We start from the raw sequence: 15,487 nt of genomic DNA on the forward strand, positions 1-15,487 counted from the left end.
GTGGGAAGGCTGGCGGGGGCATGGCTTCAGGAAGTTTCAGGCGGGTACAGGCTGGCAAATAGGATAAAGCCTGAGTGAAAATGGAGACCCCCCAAATAGGCCTCAGGAAGTTTGGGGTAATGGCACCAGATTCCCTTCTCAGATCTTTTGTAAGGCAAGAGACTGCATCTTCCTGTCATTGCTACTCCCCTGCAGGGAGTTGGGGACTGGGCCTTCTCTGTGCTCCAGCATTAGGTGTCCCGAAGTATTGAGGCAGGCCACACAATGAAGGGGAAAGCAGGGGAAAGGGAATTGGCACCTGATCAATGCCTGGGATGCCTGCAAGCATGCTGCTTGGCACTTCGCAGATATTACCTGATGAACTCACTGCAGTAGTCCTAGATGACATCTAACTCACTGCAGTAGTCCTAGATGACATCTTCACCTCCATTTGCAAGAAATCGATGTGCTAAGAGTGAATATGTTCATTTTATCAGCAGTGTGTTCTGTTTGCCTGTGCCAACATCACTGTGTCTGATTCTGCAAGCCTTGTCAGAGTGGGTCCAGCATAGCCTTTCTGACCACGCTTTCTATTGATGGTGACAATCCCAGGAAGTTCCTGATTTATCCACATCCACCATCCGAAGGGCACTGTTACCCTGGCCTTTCACTCTTACCCACGAATCACAAAGACCTATGATAACCACTAATTACTTTGATTTAGAATGCTTTTCTTGATTAAAAAGATTTTCTTGTATTGTATACAAAGAGATATGTACAAAGATGCTTATTACAGCATTGCTTGTAGGAAAATAAGGGAATAAACAAAATGCCCATCAATAGGGGAATAGTTATATAAACTAGGGTAAGCAGCATTCTCAAACTTTTCTGTCTCAGGGTCCCTACATGTTCTTTTCTTTTTCTTTTTCTTTTTTTTTAAGTTTTATTTATTTATTTATTTATTTATTTATTTATTTATTTGAGAAAGGGTAAGAGCAGGGGAGGGGGGCAGAGGGAGAGAGAGACAGAGAGAGAGAGAGAATCTTAAGCAAGCTCCAAGGTCAGCATTGAGCCCAACATGAGGTTTGATCCCATGATCTGGAGGTCATGACCTGAGCTGAAATCAAGTGAGAAGCTCAACCGACTGAGTCAGCCAGGCACCCCAGATCCCCTATGGTCTTAAAAATTATTGAGGACTCTGAAGAGCTTTTGTTTATGTGAGTTATATCTGTCAATCTTTACTATAATAGAAATTAAAACTAAGAAATTTAAAAATATGTATTATTAATTAAAAACAATAAACCAAGGGGCACCTGTGTGGCTCAGTTGGTTAAGCGTCCGACTTTGGCTCAGGTCATGATCTCACAGTTTGTGAGTTCAAGCCCTGTGTCAGGCTCTGTGCTGACAGCTTGCTCAGAGCCTGGAGGCTGCTCCGGATTCTGTCTCCCTTTCTCTCTGCCCCTCCCCTCCTCACACTCTGTCTCTGTCTCTCTCAAAAATAAATACACATTATGGGGTGCCTGGGTGGCTCAGTCCATTAAGCGGCTGACTTCAGTTCAGGTCATGATCTCGCGGTCCGTGGGTTCGAGCCCCGCATCGGGCTCTGTGCTGACAGCTCAGAGCCTGGAGCCTGTTTCAGATTCTGTGTCTCCCTCTCTCTGACCCTCCCCCGTTCATGCTCTGTCTCTCTCTGTCTCAAAAATAAATAAATGTTAAAAAAAAAATTAAAAAAAATAAATACACATTAAAATAATAATAATAATAAACCCATTGTATGGTCACATAAATAACATTTTCCAGCTTTACTGAGGTATAATTGACAAATAAAATTGTAAGATATTTAAGGTGTGCAGTATGGTGATTTGATACATGTATACACTATGAGAGTTATGTATACATTATGAGAGGGCTTGTCCCATCGAGTTAATTAACACACCTATCACTTCACATAGTTTTCTTTTTTTGTGTGTGAGAATATTTAGGTTCTACTCTTTTAGTAGACTTCAATTATACAATACAGTGTTATCAGCTATAGTCATCATGTTGTATCTTAGATCCTCAAAACTTACTCATCTTATAACTGAAAGCGATACCTTTTTAGCAACTTCTATTTCCCCCACCCCAGCCTCTGGAAACCACTTTTTTACTCTCTGTTTCTTTGAGTTTGGCTTTTTTTTTAGGTTCCACATATAAGTGCTACTGTATAGCATTTGTCTTTCTGTCTGGCTTATTTCACTTCATGTTGTTGCAAATGACAATATTTCCTTCATTTTTAAGGCTGAAATATCATGTGTATTGCCCCATTCACCCACTGATAGACACTTAGGTTGTTTCCATCCCTTGACTAGAGTGATCATATACTGCGATGAACACAGAAGTATAGGCATCTCTTCAAGATAATGGTTTTATTTCCTTTGGATATCTATCCAGATGTGGGAGTGCTGGATCATGTGGTAGTTCTATTTTTAATTTCTTGAGGAACTTCCATGCTGTTTTCCATGGTGGCTGTATCAGTTTACATTCCTGCATAAACATTATTTTAAATGAAAAATGGCCATATTTTCTAAAATATGAAAATAAAATAAGAAAAATTAATGAGAAAAGTGGCATTGTTGTACTTCAAAAAAATATCTTTGATGTCTGGTTTAATAGAAAACAGCTGGAATCTCATAGTTGCTTCTACATTTAATGTTACCATGTGTCTATTTTAAAAATTTTTAATGTTTTATTTTTTGAGAGACAGAGAGAGACAGAGTGTGAGCAGGGGAGGGGCAAAGAGAGGGAGACACAGAATCCGAAGCAGGCTCCAGGCTCTGAGCTGTCAGCACAGAGCCCAACGTGGGGCTCCAACTCACAAACCATGAGATCATGACCTGAGCTAAAGTCGGATGCTTAACCAACTGAGCCAGCCAGAGGCCCCTGTGTTTATTTTTTTAAATTACATCCAAGTTAGTTAGCATACAGTGCAATAATGATTTCAGGAGTAGATTCCAGTGATTCATTCCCTATGTATAACACCCAGTGCCCATCCCAGCAAGTGCCCTCCTTAATGCCCCTTGCCCATTTAGCCCATCCCCCCTACCCACAACCCCTCCAGCAACCCTCAGTTTGTTCTCTGTATTTAAGAGTGTCTTGGAGTGCCTGGGTGGCTCAGTCGGTTAAGCATCCGTCTTCGGCTCAGGTCATGATCTCACGGCTTGTGAGTTTAAGCCCCGTGTTGGGCTCTATGCTGACAGCTCAGAGCCTGGAGCCTGCTTCATGTTCTATGTCTCCCTCTCTCTCTACCCCTCCCCTGCTCATGCTGTCTCTCTCTGTCTCTCAAAAATAAATAAACATTTTTAAAAAAAAGTCTCTTATGTTTTGTCCCCCTCCTTGTTTTTATATTATTTTTGCTTCCCTTCCCTTATATTCATCTGTTTTGTTTCTTAAATTCCTCACGTGAGTGAAGTCGTATGATATTTGTCTTTTTCTGACTAATTTTGCTTAGCATAATACCCTCTAGTTCCAGCCATGTAGTTGCAAATGGCAAGATTTCATTCTTTTTGATTGCTGGGTAATACTCCATTGTATATATATACCACATCTTTATCCATTCATCTGTCGATGGACAGTTGGGCTCTTTCCAAACTTTGACTATTGTTGATAGTGCTGCTATAAACATGGGGGTGCATGTGCCCCTTCAAAACAGCACACCTATATCCCTTGGATAAATACCTAGTAGTGCAATTACTGGGTTATAGGGTAGTTCTATTTTTAACTTTTTGAGGAAACTCCATACTGTTTTCCAGAGTGGCTACACCAGTTTGCATTCCCAACCTACTTCTATTTTAGCATGTAGCACTCTGCGCTACATTTGTTTAATTTCTCCATTAGACTGTAAGCTTCTCAAGGTGGACTGTTCCTTCATTATTTTGGTGTTCACAGTACTTAATGCAGTGCCTGGCAGGAAGTAGGTGCTCATTCAAATATTTGGGCCTAGGTGACAGCCTGGGGTGGTGGGTGGACACCTGAATACAAAAGTACATCTAGAACTCTACAGCCATCAGTCCTGTATAGTGCCTGGGGCCTGATCCCCTGATCTGGCCAGTAGGGCCTGTTTCATGGCTTTGGGGCTGAGGCCTGCAGTCTCTTCTCTGTGCTTGTAGAAATATCTTCGTGGCTTTGTACCCAGTGCTGCCTCCCCAGCCGGCTAAGCCTGTAGGCCCCACAGGTTGGGGTCTGTCTGCTTCTATTGTGTGAGTGTCTGGGGACAGGTGGACTGATAGGATTGGCTTCCTGGAGAATGGCGTGAGGGGCATTCAAGTCCTGCATTTTCCCTCAAGCCACTCCCAAGGAGCTTCCTCGCCAGCTGTGGGGGAGGACTTTTCTCATCACCGCTTTTCATAATTCTAGGAAGGTAGATTCCAAGAATCCTTGAGTTTTTCAGATGGAGTAACAGTGCCTGAAACTCAGCCTGTTGTTTCCTCACATCTTCACACTCAGTCAGCTGCAGGCTCCACAGCAGAAGGGCTCCTGACCTGCACTCAGGAACGACGACGAGAGCATCGCCAGGTAAGACCAGAGCAGGGACAATGTGGCCCAATGTAAGGCTGGCTGGGCTGGGGTCCCTGTCACCACTACTGCCCAGCTTCACCCTTTTTTTTATTTTTTGTGCTGATGCTTCCTTCTCCCTGGCTCTGTCTGCAGCTGTCTTTATTTCTTCTTTGATTCTCATAATAAAGCTCTTGGGGGCTATCAGAGCCCTTAGGGCCACCCAACTCAGCACCTCATCTTACCCAGGTGCAGATGGAGCCAGAGTGGGGAACAGACTTGCCCAAATCATGCACCTTCTGTTGAAATCTCCCTCATCTCTCTCTTTCCTGATTGTCAATGTTTCTAACTACTAGCTCTCCCCTAATCTTTTCTTTGCTTTTCCCTTTCCTTTTCTCTTTGGTGAGGGCCATCCATCTCCAAGATGGGACTGAGTTGAGGGTGTGTCCACTTGGCTTCCCCACCTCCACTTCTGGGCAACTGAACTGATCAGCATGGTAAGGGGCATCAGAGTGGGCAGTGCCAGGCTCAGAGACCACTCTAAGCTCCCGGGACCTGTGGTTGACTCTGGCCTAGCTGGCCCAGCTGACTGCTCCAGAGGAAAGCAGAAGTGGGGATGAGGGCAGAGTGAGTGGGAGCCTGGACCCTTGGAAGCTGCTCAGTCTCAGGGAAAGAAGGACATGGAATGGGAAGGGGAACCAAGACAGACAGATGGGGCCTGATCAGTTTCTCCATGCTCTACCTGCAATAGGCCACAGCTGCTTTTCCCTACAAGTAGGGAAGCTTTCCTGCAAACCGTCTCGTGGCAAGTTTAGAAAGGAGCAGGGCTTGGTAAGGACTGTTGTAGAACAGGGGGGACAGCCACGGACTTGCTGGTATGGGAACAGCATCTCAGATGTGCCATAACTCTGGTCTTCCAGCAGGGGGCGGCCCGTCCTGACAAAATTCTAGTCCCTCTTTTTCCTGCTGCCCTCCCAGCCAAGGAGACCAATTCCCTTGACACTTGGTGGGGTTAATCTGTGCTCACAGCTGGGGGTAGAGAAGTCCCCCAGGGGTCATAACAGTGTTCAGAATCTGGTGTCCTGTTTAGGAAAAGTAGAATAATCAGAAGCTGAAACCCCTCATCCTCTGGAATGGAAAGGCTGTAGGTATGACCTTGCAGAAAAGAGAGAGCATGTGAGAGAGAAGAGAATGACAGCAGCCAGGACAAAAAGGAGAGGAGGTCAAGGACCTGCAAAGGGTGTCTTTGGAAATACGGTATCCGAAGAGACATAAATTTGAAACCAAGGCTGTCTCTCTTAAAGCAGAGCATTTGGTTACCTTCATTATGGCACTGATACAGACTGATATTTAATCTGAAATTTCTCCCTAATTCCTGAGCAGCACCCATTCATTTGTTATTGTAGATAAGGACCCCTAACTGGAGGGAACTGGGTTATGTAAAGGTTGGTTGCTAAGGAACAAGGGAGATGCAGTAGGTATGGCAGGGGTTGCTTAGTAACAAGGAGTCCCTTGGTGTTAGAGTGGCCAAGGCAGGTCTGGAACAGATGAGGGTCTGCAGACGGTCAGCCCACACCAGAATCTCCTGAAAGTGCGTGTCTGATGGCCCCTGCAGTCCAAGCTGCCAGAGACTGCATCTCTTCAGCTTCCTGGCACTATCTTACATGAAAAGTACATCCCGAGTCGCTGTGTATCCTCAGTGACCCTTTTCTCCAACCATTCCTTCCCTCCCGCCTCTGCAGGAAACAGATCACACTCCTAGATTCGGGACCCCACAGGGCTCCTGGGCAGGCAAATGGGAATCTCACACTGGGGGGAGGCAGGGGCCTCTGGGCTCACATTGATGTGGAGCTGGGAAATTTGGGGTCTTGGCGAAAGAGGATCCCCTACACAAGCATCTCTCCTGTATTTCCAGTTCATAGACAGTGTCTGCATATGTGAGTCTCCCACGCCAGGTCCTCACCCTGCCTTCACACTTGTGCAGACCTACCCCTACCCACACTTTCGAAAGGCCTACCCCTTTCCTTCCTGAGGGTGTCATGAGGGCATGGGTCTGCACCCTGCAGCCTGGTGTGGGGCTGCCTTGTCTGTCTCAGGCTCCTCACAGCCTCTATGCAATTAGCTTCACTTCAGCACAGCCTGGTGAGGACGTTATGCAGGCGCTCAGAACCTTGGTCTACTTTCTCTGGCATGTTGCAAGTGCTCAGTGCTTGGTCGTGGAATGAATGGGAAGATAACCCTGTCTGCTGAATGGTGGGTCTCACACTCTAATTTGCCTGTTTTATAAATAGAGAATTTTCACAGAGTTTGCCTGACCTGAGGCTCACGTGTTTGAAATTCACCCTGACTAGCTCGACTCTCTCTGGCTCTCTGCTGCTGGCCTTGTCTGTCTGAAGGAGCTGGAGGTAGATTGCCATCACGCTCACTAATGGCATCAGTGATAGTTGAAGTTGATTCTCTCCTCCAGGGCCAAGTTCAGCAGGAAGCAGAGACAGGAACTGGCCTCCATGCTCCCAACAGTGGCCTGCATCCACAGAGGCTTGTTCCCTTCCTGTGCTGGACTCTCTGTGCGCATGACCAGCAGGGGGATAGGCCAAAAGGGCATCCTGGCCAATCGGGTGGCCGTGGTCACGGGGTCCACTGATGGGTAAGTGCCCTGATTGCCCTATGGGTCTTGACCCCTCACAAGGATTTTCGCTTCCACAGAGAGACCTCAGGGTTGTAGATTAGGACACAGCCTTATTGGTTTCCGTGGGTCGAGGGACCACGGTGGCAAGAGGCTGAGGCTGTCTTGTTCCCTCCATTTCTGCCACAGGATCGGCTTTGCCATTGCCAGGCGCCTGGCCCGGGACGGGGCCCACGTGGTGGTCAGCAGCCGGAAGCAGCAGAACGTAGACCGGGCAGTGGCGGCGCTGCAGGGGGAGGGGCTGAGCGTGGTGGGCACCGTGTGCCGCGTGGGGAAGGCCGAGGACCGGGAGCGACTGGTGGCCACGGTGAGGGGCCACAGGGGTGGAAGGACATAGGGAGGAGAGTGCACAGAGCCTTTCCCACTTTGCTCAGCCCTGGGTGGGGCAGACACCCGGATCGGGGTTGGGAGGCCCTGCAACAGTCTTGAAACCAGGATTGTTCATGGTCTAAGCGGGTAGGCCTCATTGTTCACGCTGGCTTTCTGGAAAGTGGCTCGTTCGTGAAAGGACCCTCACCCCCACCCCCACCTGGAGAACTGTGGTTGAGGAGGAATCTAAAGGGATTCCCCATCCCGGGTATATAGACGGATTCCTGGAGAAGACAGACCTTCCTCTCCTGAGGCCCTCAGCTCTGCAGAGCCCGTCCTTGGGCCTACCTAGGGCATTGCCTTCACCAGTGTTTGGTTCTCACACTGGCTTTGTGACCATTCCTGGTTGAGACAGTATCTAATTAGCAAGTGTTGTCTCAATGCCCTGTGCACCTGGCAGCAGTGCCGGGCGGGTGAGGCTTCCTCGGGCCATCTCCACACTTATGCCCTTCATGTCACTCTTTCCCCCAGGTCGTGGAGCACTGTGGGGGTCTCGACTTCCTGGTGTGCAGTGCAGGTGTCAACCCGCTGGTGGGAAGCACCCTGGGGGCCAGTGAGCAGGTGTGGGACAAGGTGAGAGGCCGCTGGGGGGAGCTGGCAGAGGGTCTGAAGTGCTCCCTGGTTGAGCCCCCCCTCCCAAAGTTACTGTAAAAACAGACACTGACCACTTGTCCCCTGGAGTGTGCTGTGGTGCTCCTTTCCAATCTGTGTGTTTTTAAAGTGGCTTCCTACATTCTTTCTGCCATCTTTTCTCTTCCCATCCTTTTTGCATTTATTCATTTAGCAAATATTTACTGAGGGTTTGCTATGTGCCAGGCACGGTTCCAGGCTCTAGCTTTACAGCTGTGGGGGTAGGTCTCTGCTTTTGGTAAGAGTCAAGAATAGTAAGGTCTCTGCTCTTTGTCAACAGCAGATATATTTTCCTTTTTTTTTTTTGGTGATTTTGCTCCTTTTTGGTGACCTGTACCTGCCGCTGAGATTCTTTCTTCACCCTTCCTAGATGAGGCTTCCTTACTGTCCCTCAGATGAACCTGCTACACCTGTCAGGCCTGGGCCTGGCCACTGGCTTCCTATGAGCTCAGACATTCCAACCCACCGCGTCCACCTAATGATCCTGCCACCTGAGCCACAGGGTCCAGAAGAGGCCTTGCAAAATGTCTTGAGGTCCATTTTGGGCCTTGTTATCCTATGACTTCTGTTCCATTCACTCCTGTCTTTGGTTCCTGAGTCTGTCAGACAAGACGAACTGCAATGAAATCACCTTGTTAGCACCCCCCTCCCTACCAAGCACTGGCCAGAGCATTCCCTTCTGCCTTCCCCAGCAATCCGCGCTCTGTAGACATCGTTCTCGAGCCACCTCTCCTGTGCATCTGCCCTTGGTGGCTTGCCCTTTCCTCCATCCTCAGAGATGGCCTGAAATCTGAGCTCCCTGCAGCCGCTGCTAGCAGCCTCCCCAGGCTCCTCAGATTCCTGATGCTGCCGAACGACCATTTGTGATTAGGTGGCTGGGACTGCATGGCTGACCATCTCCTAACCCTCCTGAGTCATACTCCCTTATAGTGTCTTAGGTCATGGGATCATGACTCTCTTTTTCTCAGAACCCGTTTCAAATCTTCTCTCCTGAAGCCGAGCGCACTTGCCCACCGCCCAGCCTTACTTTCTCTGCCGCTACCCTGTTTTCCAAGGTCTTGCTAGTCCACAAGCCGTCTGCCCCACTGGGCAGGAGTCATCTCCAGTCACATCCGCCACCACCTCAGAGGTGAAATGGTTACAAAACGAGTGTGACATTGACCTGCTGCTCTATCTGCATGCGGTTTTCAGCAGGTGTCCTGGGAGTTCCTTCTTGTTCACCTTATCCCTGGGCCGGTTTGAGCGTCTCCCCAGGCAGACCCCCGTTTTCTCCAGCTGGTTGGGAAATCTCTCATCTCCCATTCCACCGCCTCTCCTCCACCCTTCTCCTGCCTGAGGACTCTCCAGCACCCATCCTTCTCAGGCCCACAGTCTATACTCAGGACTTCGAGGCACTCAGAGATACTCTACCCGATTTTCTAAGACAGCAGTCCTCTTCAGCCCGGGAGGGGCTGTAACTTTTCCTTGGCTCATGTTTGGTTGCCAAGTCTAGGAGTGGCCTTGTCTGAGCCCATCACCCAGCCTGACATACATGGAGCTTAGGGCAGACATCGGTGGAGTGGCGGGGGTCTGTTTCGAACAGAGAATGACCAGGAATACCCTTAGTCTAACCCTCAATTCCTTCTTATTGGGGATTTCATGCTGGTCCCCCCTTTAGACATCTGAGCCACTTCTTACAGTCTTGGGGGTCATCCCCAACACTGGCAACTTGTCATCACACTGGCCTCAGCAGCTCTCCATTGAAGCATTTCTCCTGCCCACATCCAATGGGGTGGTTGGGTGTGGGATGAAAACGTGGGAAGGAATTGCAGATGTGCAGCCTCACTCCCTAGAGACATAGACGCACTGACCTCACTCGAGGTGGTGCCCCACAGGAGGGATCCTGCTCCCATGTTAGTCCCAACTGGTACTCTGGCCTAGCCCCCAGCCCAGTTTCTGCATCTTTCCCTGTCGGCTCCTCTCATACTTTTCCTCTGTCCCCAGTGCCACCAGACAGAGTTCCCAGACAGAGGGTCAGGGACCCTTAAGTCTGAGCCCAGATCCAGGTTTTAGCTGCAGGCAGGCCCAGCGTGGGCACCCACCTCCCAGAATGGCAATTCTCTGTTGTGTCTCCCTCTTTGTGGTGGCCGCAGGAAAGCTTGGAGCCAAGTTTGCAATAAACTGGCATGCATGTAGGCCCTCACAGCTTGCATTTTTGTGAACGAATAATAGACTAATGTTCAGTCCTTACCACATGCTGTGAACTGTGGGCACCAACCTTACTCTTGCTTTTTCTTATTTTTCTACACTTATTTTTTACTGTTCTCCATTTCTTCACACATAATACCTATTTGATTTGTTTTATGCTGTTGCATTGTGAGTACGCCTTTAATTCTATTGGGACAAGACAAGGACATAAACAAGTAAAAACACAGACAAAGACAACTCTTCCAGAAATCTCCTTTGCTCCCAGCACCTACATTCCCTCCATCTGTTCTACTTTCAGTCTTTTTCCAGTGGCCTCTGCTTATAGCTTCTGTCTGCACAACCAGAACATAGTCCAGTTTCTTTAAAAGGCCTGAACGTTGCCTTCCTTCACCCCAGTCCTGAACAATTCACATTTTCAGGGCTCTGCTCACAGGCCTGTCACTTAGCCTGCCTGCCTGTTAAACCATTAGCAAGTGGGAAGCACCTCTTGTCCTGATCAGAAGGGGAACTGATCTCAGATCTGCACATATCTGGGTTTACCGCACAAATTCTGGGACCCCATGTGTCTTATGAGAACAGGTCCTGGGCTGAGGGCTGACTATGTGTCTCTGCCCTCCACCATGCCTCTGCTCTGACTTCAGATCCTGGAAGTGAATGTGAAGGCCCCGGCCCTGATGCTGAGCCAGCTGCTGCCCCACATGGAGAAGAGGGGGTAGGTTGCAGGGTGGGGGTGGGGACTGGTGGGGAGCCAGGGCATGAATTGAGTCTAGAGAACATGAGGCCATAGCCGGGAGGGGAGGACAAAGGAGGTGTCCCTGAGGCCTCCACATCCCCCTCCCTCTGTTCTGCCTCACCTTTTGTACAGCTATGGTTTCTAATTCTAGTGGCTGTATGATGAGGGTGATGTCCAGGGGCTCAGGCATGCTCTCGTTGGCCTTGACATCACCATGTTTGGGAAAGGGCTGTGCTTTTAGCTCCTTAGCCTTGGGCAGGTCATTTTCACCCTCACCTACTCTGATTCTCTCACAGCTGGACAATGCCTTTTCACCAGCTTACAGTCTGGGACAGGGTCTGCCCCTTTGCTCCCAGCAGGGAGAGGTCCATCCCACGCCCCTCCTCACTCCCTGCTTCTCAGTCTCCAGGGAGCCTGCTGTTCTAGGCAGGACCTGTTCTAGGTCCTGCATATCTGACTGCACTCCACACATAGTCTCAGGGGTCTGAGGTTCGGGACTTGGGCCACCACCTCCCTCAGCATGTAGCTACTCCTCCAGTATGTCCTCCATGCAGACATACCCTTCAGGAACTGGCCTGGGGACTGTCTTGGATAGAAGGAAAAATTCCTGACTCTCATTTCTTGTCTCTTCCGGCCCCATCTACTTGTCAGAGGCCGCCCATTGATAGGCATTCACTGTCACCAAGGCCACTCTGCCCCCTTTCCCAAGCACCTGGCTGTCTGTTCTTCACTACCCCAGGGATAGGCAGAAGAGTGTAATGGTTTGAAGTAGAGACATTGGGTCAGAGAGAGATAGGGTTGGAGTCCCAGCTCTGCCACTTATTGGCTCTGTTGCTAAGCCCTGCTGAGCCTCTGTTTGCTCAGCTGGAAAATGGGGATAATAATAGGAACTGTATGGCTGTTGTGAGGACTGCATTATTCAATGACTATAATCATTAAAATGTTATAATTATAAATTTTTATCTTTTAAAAATAATAGTGGCACCTAAGTCCGTGGTAAGTTATTGGTTTCCTGTCTCCCCTGTGTCTGTTTCCTCTCAGGAGTGGGGCGGTCATCCTGGTCTCCTCCATTTCAGCATATGTACCACATGTGGTGAGTTGTTGCTTATGTGCTCCTGGTAGGATTAGGGGAAGGGGTCCCCACAACGCCACAGGGACAACGTTTGGGATAGACCCACACTTTACTCCTGCTGCCCTAGGCTGAGCTGATGCCCATGTGGCTGCTGGGTCCCTCAGATCCAGCTTCTGTTCTCAGACCAGGCTGGGGAGAGTGTGTCTGAGTTCTGTGCTTGGGCCAGGGTGGGATCATCTGTAGGAGAGAAATCCAACTGATGTGTTCCTCTGCTTCCCTATATCCTTTAAAAAAAATTTTTTTTAAGTTTACTTATTCATTTTGAGAGAGACAGTGTGGGAGGGGAAGAGAGAGAGAATCCCAAGCAGGTTCTGCACTGTCAGCACAGGCCCCAATGTGGGGCTCAAACCCATGAACCATGAGATCATGACCTGGGCCGAAGCCAAGAGTCGGACACTTAACCGACTGAGCTGCCCAGGTGCCCCTGCTTCCCAATATCCTAATCACTATCTTGATTCCCTTCCCAGGAGCTGGGTCCCTACAACATCAGTAAGACGGCCCTGCTGGGCCTCACCAGGACACTGTCATTGGAGCTGGCCCCCAAGGGCATCCGGGTGAACTGCCTGGTTCCAGGAGTAATCAAGACTGACTTCAGCAAAGTGGTGAGGACTGGGGCATGTCCTCCATTTCTCAGCCTGGCTTGGCGAAACCTCCCCAATGACTAAGTGATGAAGGAGTGACTGGAGCCTCAGATCAGCATCCTTAACAGCTGAGGTCCTTGCTGTCCTCTGAATTCAGCCATGACTCAGTCCCTCTCCCCTGAGAAAGGCAAATCTGCTATGGGATCACCTTGGTCCTTGCTCATCTCCTTGTTTTAGCTAGCACTGACTCTTTCATGTTTTCTCTTTGCCCAGGTGTACAAGAATGAGGTTTTCTGGAACAACTTCAAGGAAGATCACAAAGTGCAGAGGCAAGTTGGGTTTGGAACTTCAGTAATCTGGGTACAGTTGGGGAGGAGGGGCTGGACTATCTCACTAGCTGACCCCTCCCTGGGCACTGGTCATTCCTTTAGCTGAAGTCTGGTTTCTGCAGAGCCCTGGAGGATGCAAGTAGCCTGCCGGGTCCACCCTGTCCCCTCTTGGAGTCCACTCCCACCAGAGCAGCAAAACCAGAGTCTGAGATCATTGACATGTGTTCTGTCCTCCTTCTGTCCAGGATTGGGCAGCCTGAGGACTGCGCAGGACTTGTGTCCTTCCTGTGCTCTCCAGACGCCAGCTACATCACCGGCGAGAACATCGCGGTGGCCGGCTTCTCCTCTCGTCTCTGATGGAGCTAAGGGGGTCTGGGCCTAGGAGCCTGGGGCTCATGAAGGTCTGAAGCTCTGCCAGACAATAAAGCTGGGGGCTTGTTTGTGCCAGGCTCAAGGAAGGACCCCCAGTATTCTCATCTGCGTGACTATTGTTGATTTAGCTGCTGTGATTCGACCAACATGTGGGTTCTTGGTGTGGGGCTGTGGAGCTGACTGAGTTCATGGGGCTGGCACTTCAGAGGAACCGTAAGGGAAAGGAACAGAGACTCCTCTGGCAGCAGGCCCCTGATGTATGCTGGCTTCTTCTCTCTGCCTCTTGTGCTTTAAACATTTTTTTTCCCCAGAATAAACTCAAATTTATCCTCGAGCCTGGAAACTCCTGGTAAGGGCAGAGCCAAGGGGAATGAGGCTGAGGACAGGCCTCTCCTGTCTCCTGACTTCTGCCTGAGCGCGTTCACAGACCCATGGTGGTGGTCAGTGAGTGTTCACAGCAGGCTCTGCTCCGTTCTCTGAGCAGGCTGGTGGGAGTAGTGGGAGTGGCGGGAGGGAGTGGGAGAATTCTGGAACTCCCGTCTGGATTCTCCAGGCTAGTGGTTCTTAATGTTTTCTGGGCCATACAGGCCTTTGAGACCCGAAGAAAAAAGTCCCACCAAATCTTGCGTACGATTCCAGGTTGAGAACTTCTAATTTAGACAAAAGAGAGAAGTCAGTGTGAAGTTCTTCTTAAGGTTGTCTCCTCTTGGCAAAGGTTCTTTTTATTGTCCTGAGTCATGTTCATGGGCACCATCCTACTTTGTGTACATGTCCAAGGCTCAGCAGAGTTGGGGAGGAACAGTGGCACTGAGAACGCCTCTCTTCCTCTCTTGCCATCCATAAGGGGTGCCTAAGCGAGGGCCTGAGACAAGGCTTCCACCCTGCCCACCAGCCTTCACCTCACCGAAGCCCCTCACCACCGCCCCCTCTCTGGACCTCTTGGGCATGGGTCTTTGTCTTGAGACTGATTCTATTAAAAGCTTTATTTATCCCTACCTTGTACATTGGACCACACAACCTGGAGAACATAAATATAAAAAAGACCCAACCTCCCTCAAGTTCCTTCATTGTGGTAGGAAAACAGGGGTTTAAAATAAGGCAGAATGTATTCATTCATTCATTCATTCAATGAATTTAGTGCCAAAGCACCACTCCCTACCAGGCACCGTTCTAGGAACTCAGGGGGTGACTGTGAACAAAACAAGGATCATTTCCCTACAGAGCTTACACTCTCGTGGCGGAGGGGTACAATAAGCAACAAACATGTTAAAAAATAAATTATATAGTGTCTTAGTAGGTACAGAAGAAAAAGACTAAGAGTAGGGTAGGGGTACAATTCTGTAGCCAATTCTTTTTTTCTTTTTTAATCTGTAAATTTTTGTGCTTTTCGTTAGTTTTTTTAGTTTGTTTATTTTATTTATTTTTTGAGAGAGACAGAGACAGTGTAAGTTTGGGAGGGGGAGAGAGAGGAAGAGAGAGACTCCCAAGCAGGTTCTGAGCTGCCAGTGCAGAGCCCAACTTGGGGCTCAAATTCATGAAACTGTGAGATAGTGACCTGAGCTGAAACCAAGAGTCGGACGCCTAACCAATCGAGCCACCCAGGTGCCCTTGTACCTAATTCTTTTTTTTTTTTAATGTTTATTTATTTTTTTAGAGAGAGAGAGAGACAGACAGACAGACAGAGCATGAGTTGGAGAGGAGCAGAGAGAGAGGGAGACACAGAATCTGAAGCACGTTCCAGGCTCTGAGCTGTCAGCACGGAGCCCGACATGGGGCTTGAACTCATGAACTGCGAGATTGTGACCTGAGCCTAAGTCAGCCACTTAACTGACTGAGCCACCCAAGCACCCCCCCTTGTACCTAATTCTAATGTGTGGGCTCTTCTCCCATACCAAGCAGTTCTCTAACACCAGCTGCATGTCTCACAATTCAACTTAATTCTGACACTATCTACCTGGA

At 49.2% G+C, this 15,487-nt stretch overlaps 1 protein-coding gene across 8 annotated transcripts; it reads left to right on the plus strand.

The window, feature by feature from the left end:
* Positions 1-6,982: 6,982 nt before the first annotated feature.
* LOC115516277 (dehydrogenase/reductase SDR family member 2, mitochondrial-like) lies at positions 6,983-13,796 on the plus strand. Of its 8 annotated transcripts, none has more exons than XM_032593483.1 (8): positions 6,983-7,156; positions 7,325-7,502; positions 8,036-8,137; positions 11,023-11,093; positions 12,156-12,207; positions 12,714-12,848; positions 13,101-13,156; positions 13,402-13,796. In XM_032593483.1, the coding sequence occupies exons 1-8, from the start codon at positions 7,017-7,019 to the stop codon at positions 13,511-13,513; spliced, it is 846 nt and encodes a 281-aa protein (XP_032449374.1). In that variant the 5' UTR covers positions 6,983-7,016; the 3' UTR covers positions 13,514-13,796. The 8 variants fall into 8 exon arrangements, with proteins under 8 accessions (XP_032449374.1, XP_032449371.1, XP_032449375.1 ...); XM_032593480.1 differs by having other exon boundaries at positions 12,159-12,207; positions 12,714-12,889; positions 13,116-13,156; XM_032593484.1 differs by having other exon boundaries at positions 12,159-12,207.
* The last annotated feature ends 1,691 nt before the right edge of the window (positions 13,797-15,487 follow it).

This window comes from Lynx canadensis, chromosome B3, assembly GCF_007474595.2.
Source record: "Lynx canadensis isolate LIC74 chromosome B3, mLynCan4.pri.v2, whole genome shotgun sequence".
In the NCBI taxonomy this organism is placed as follows: Eukaryota; Metazoa; Chordata; class Mammalia; order Carnivora; family Felidae; genus Lynx; species Lynx canadensis.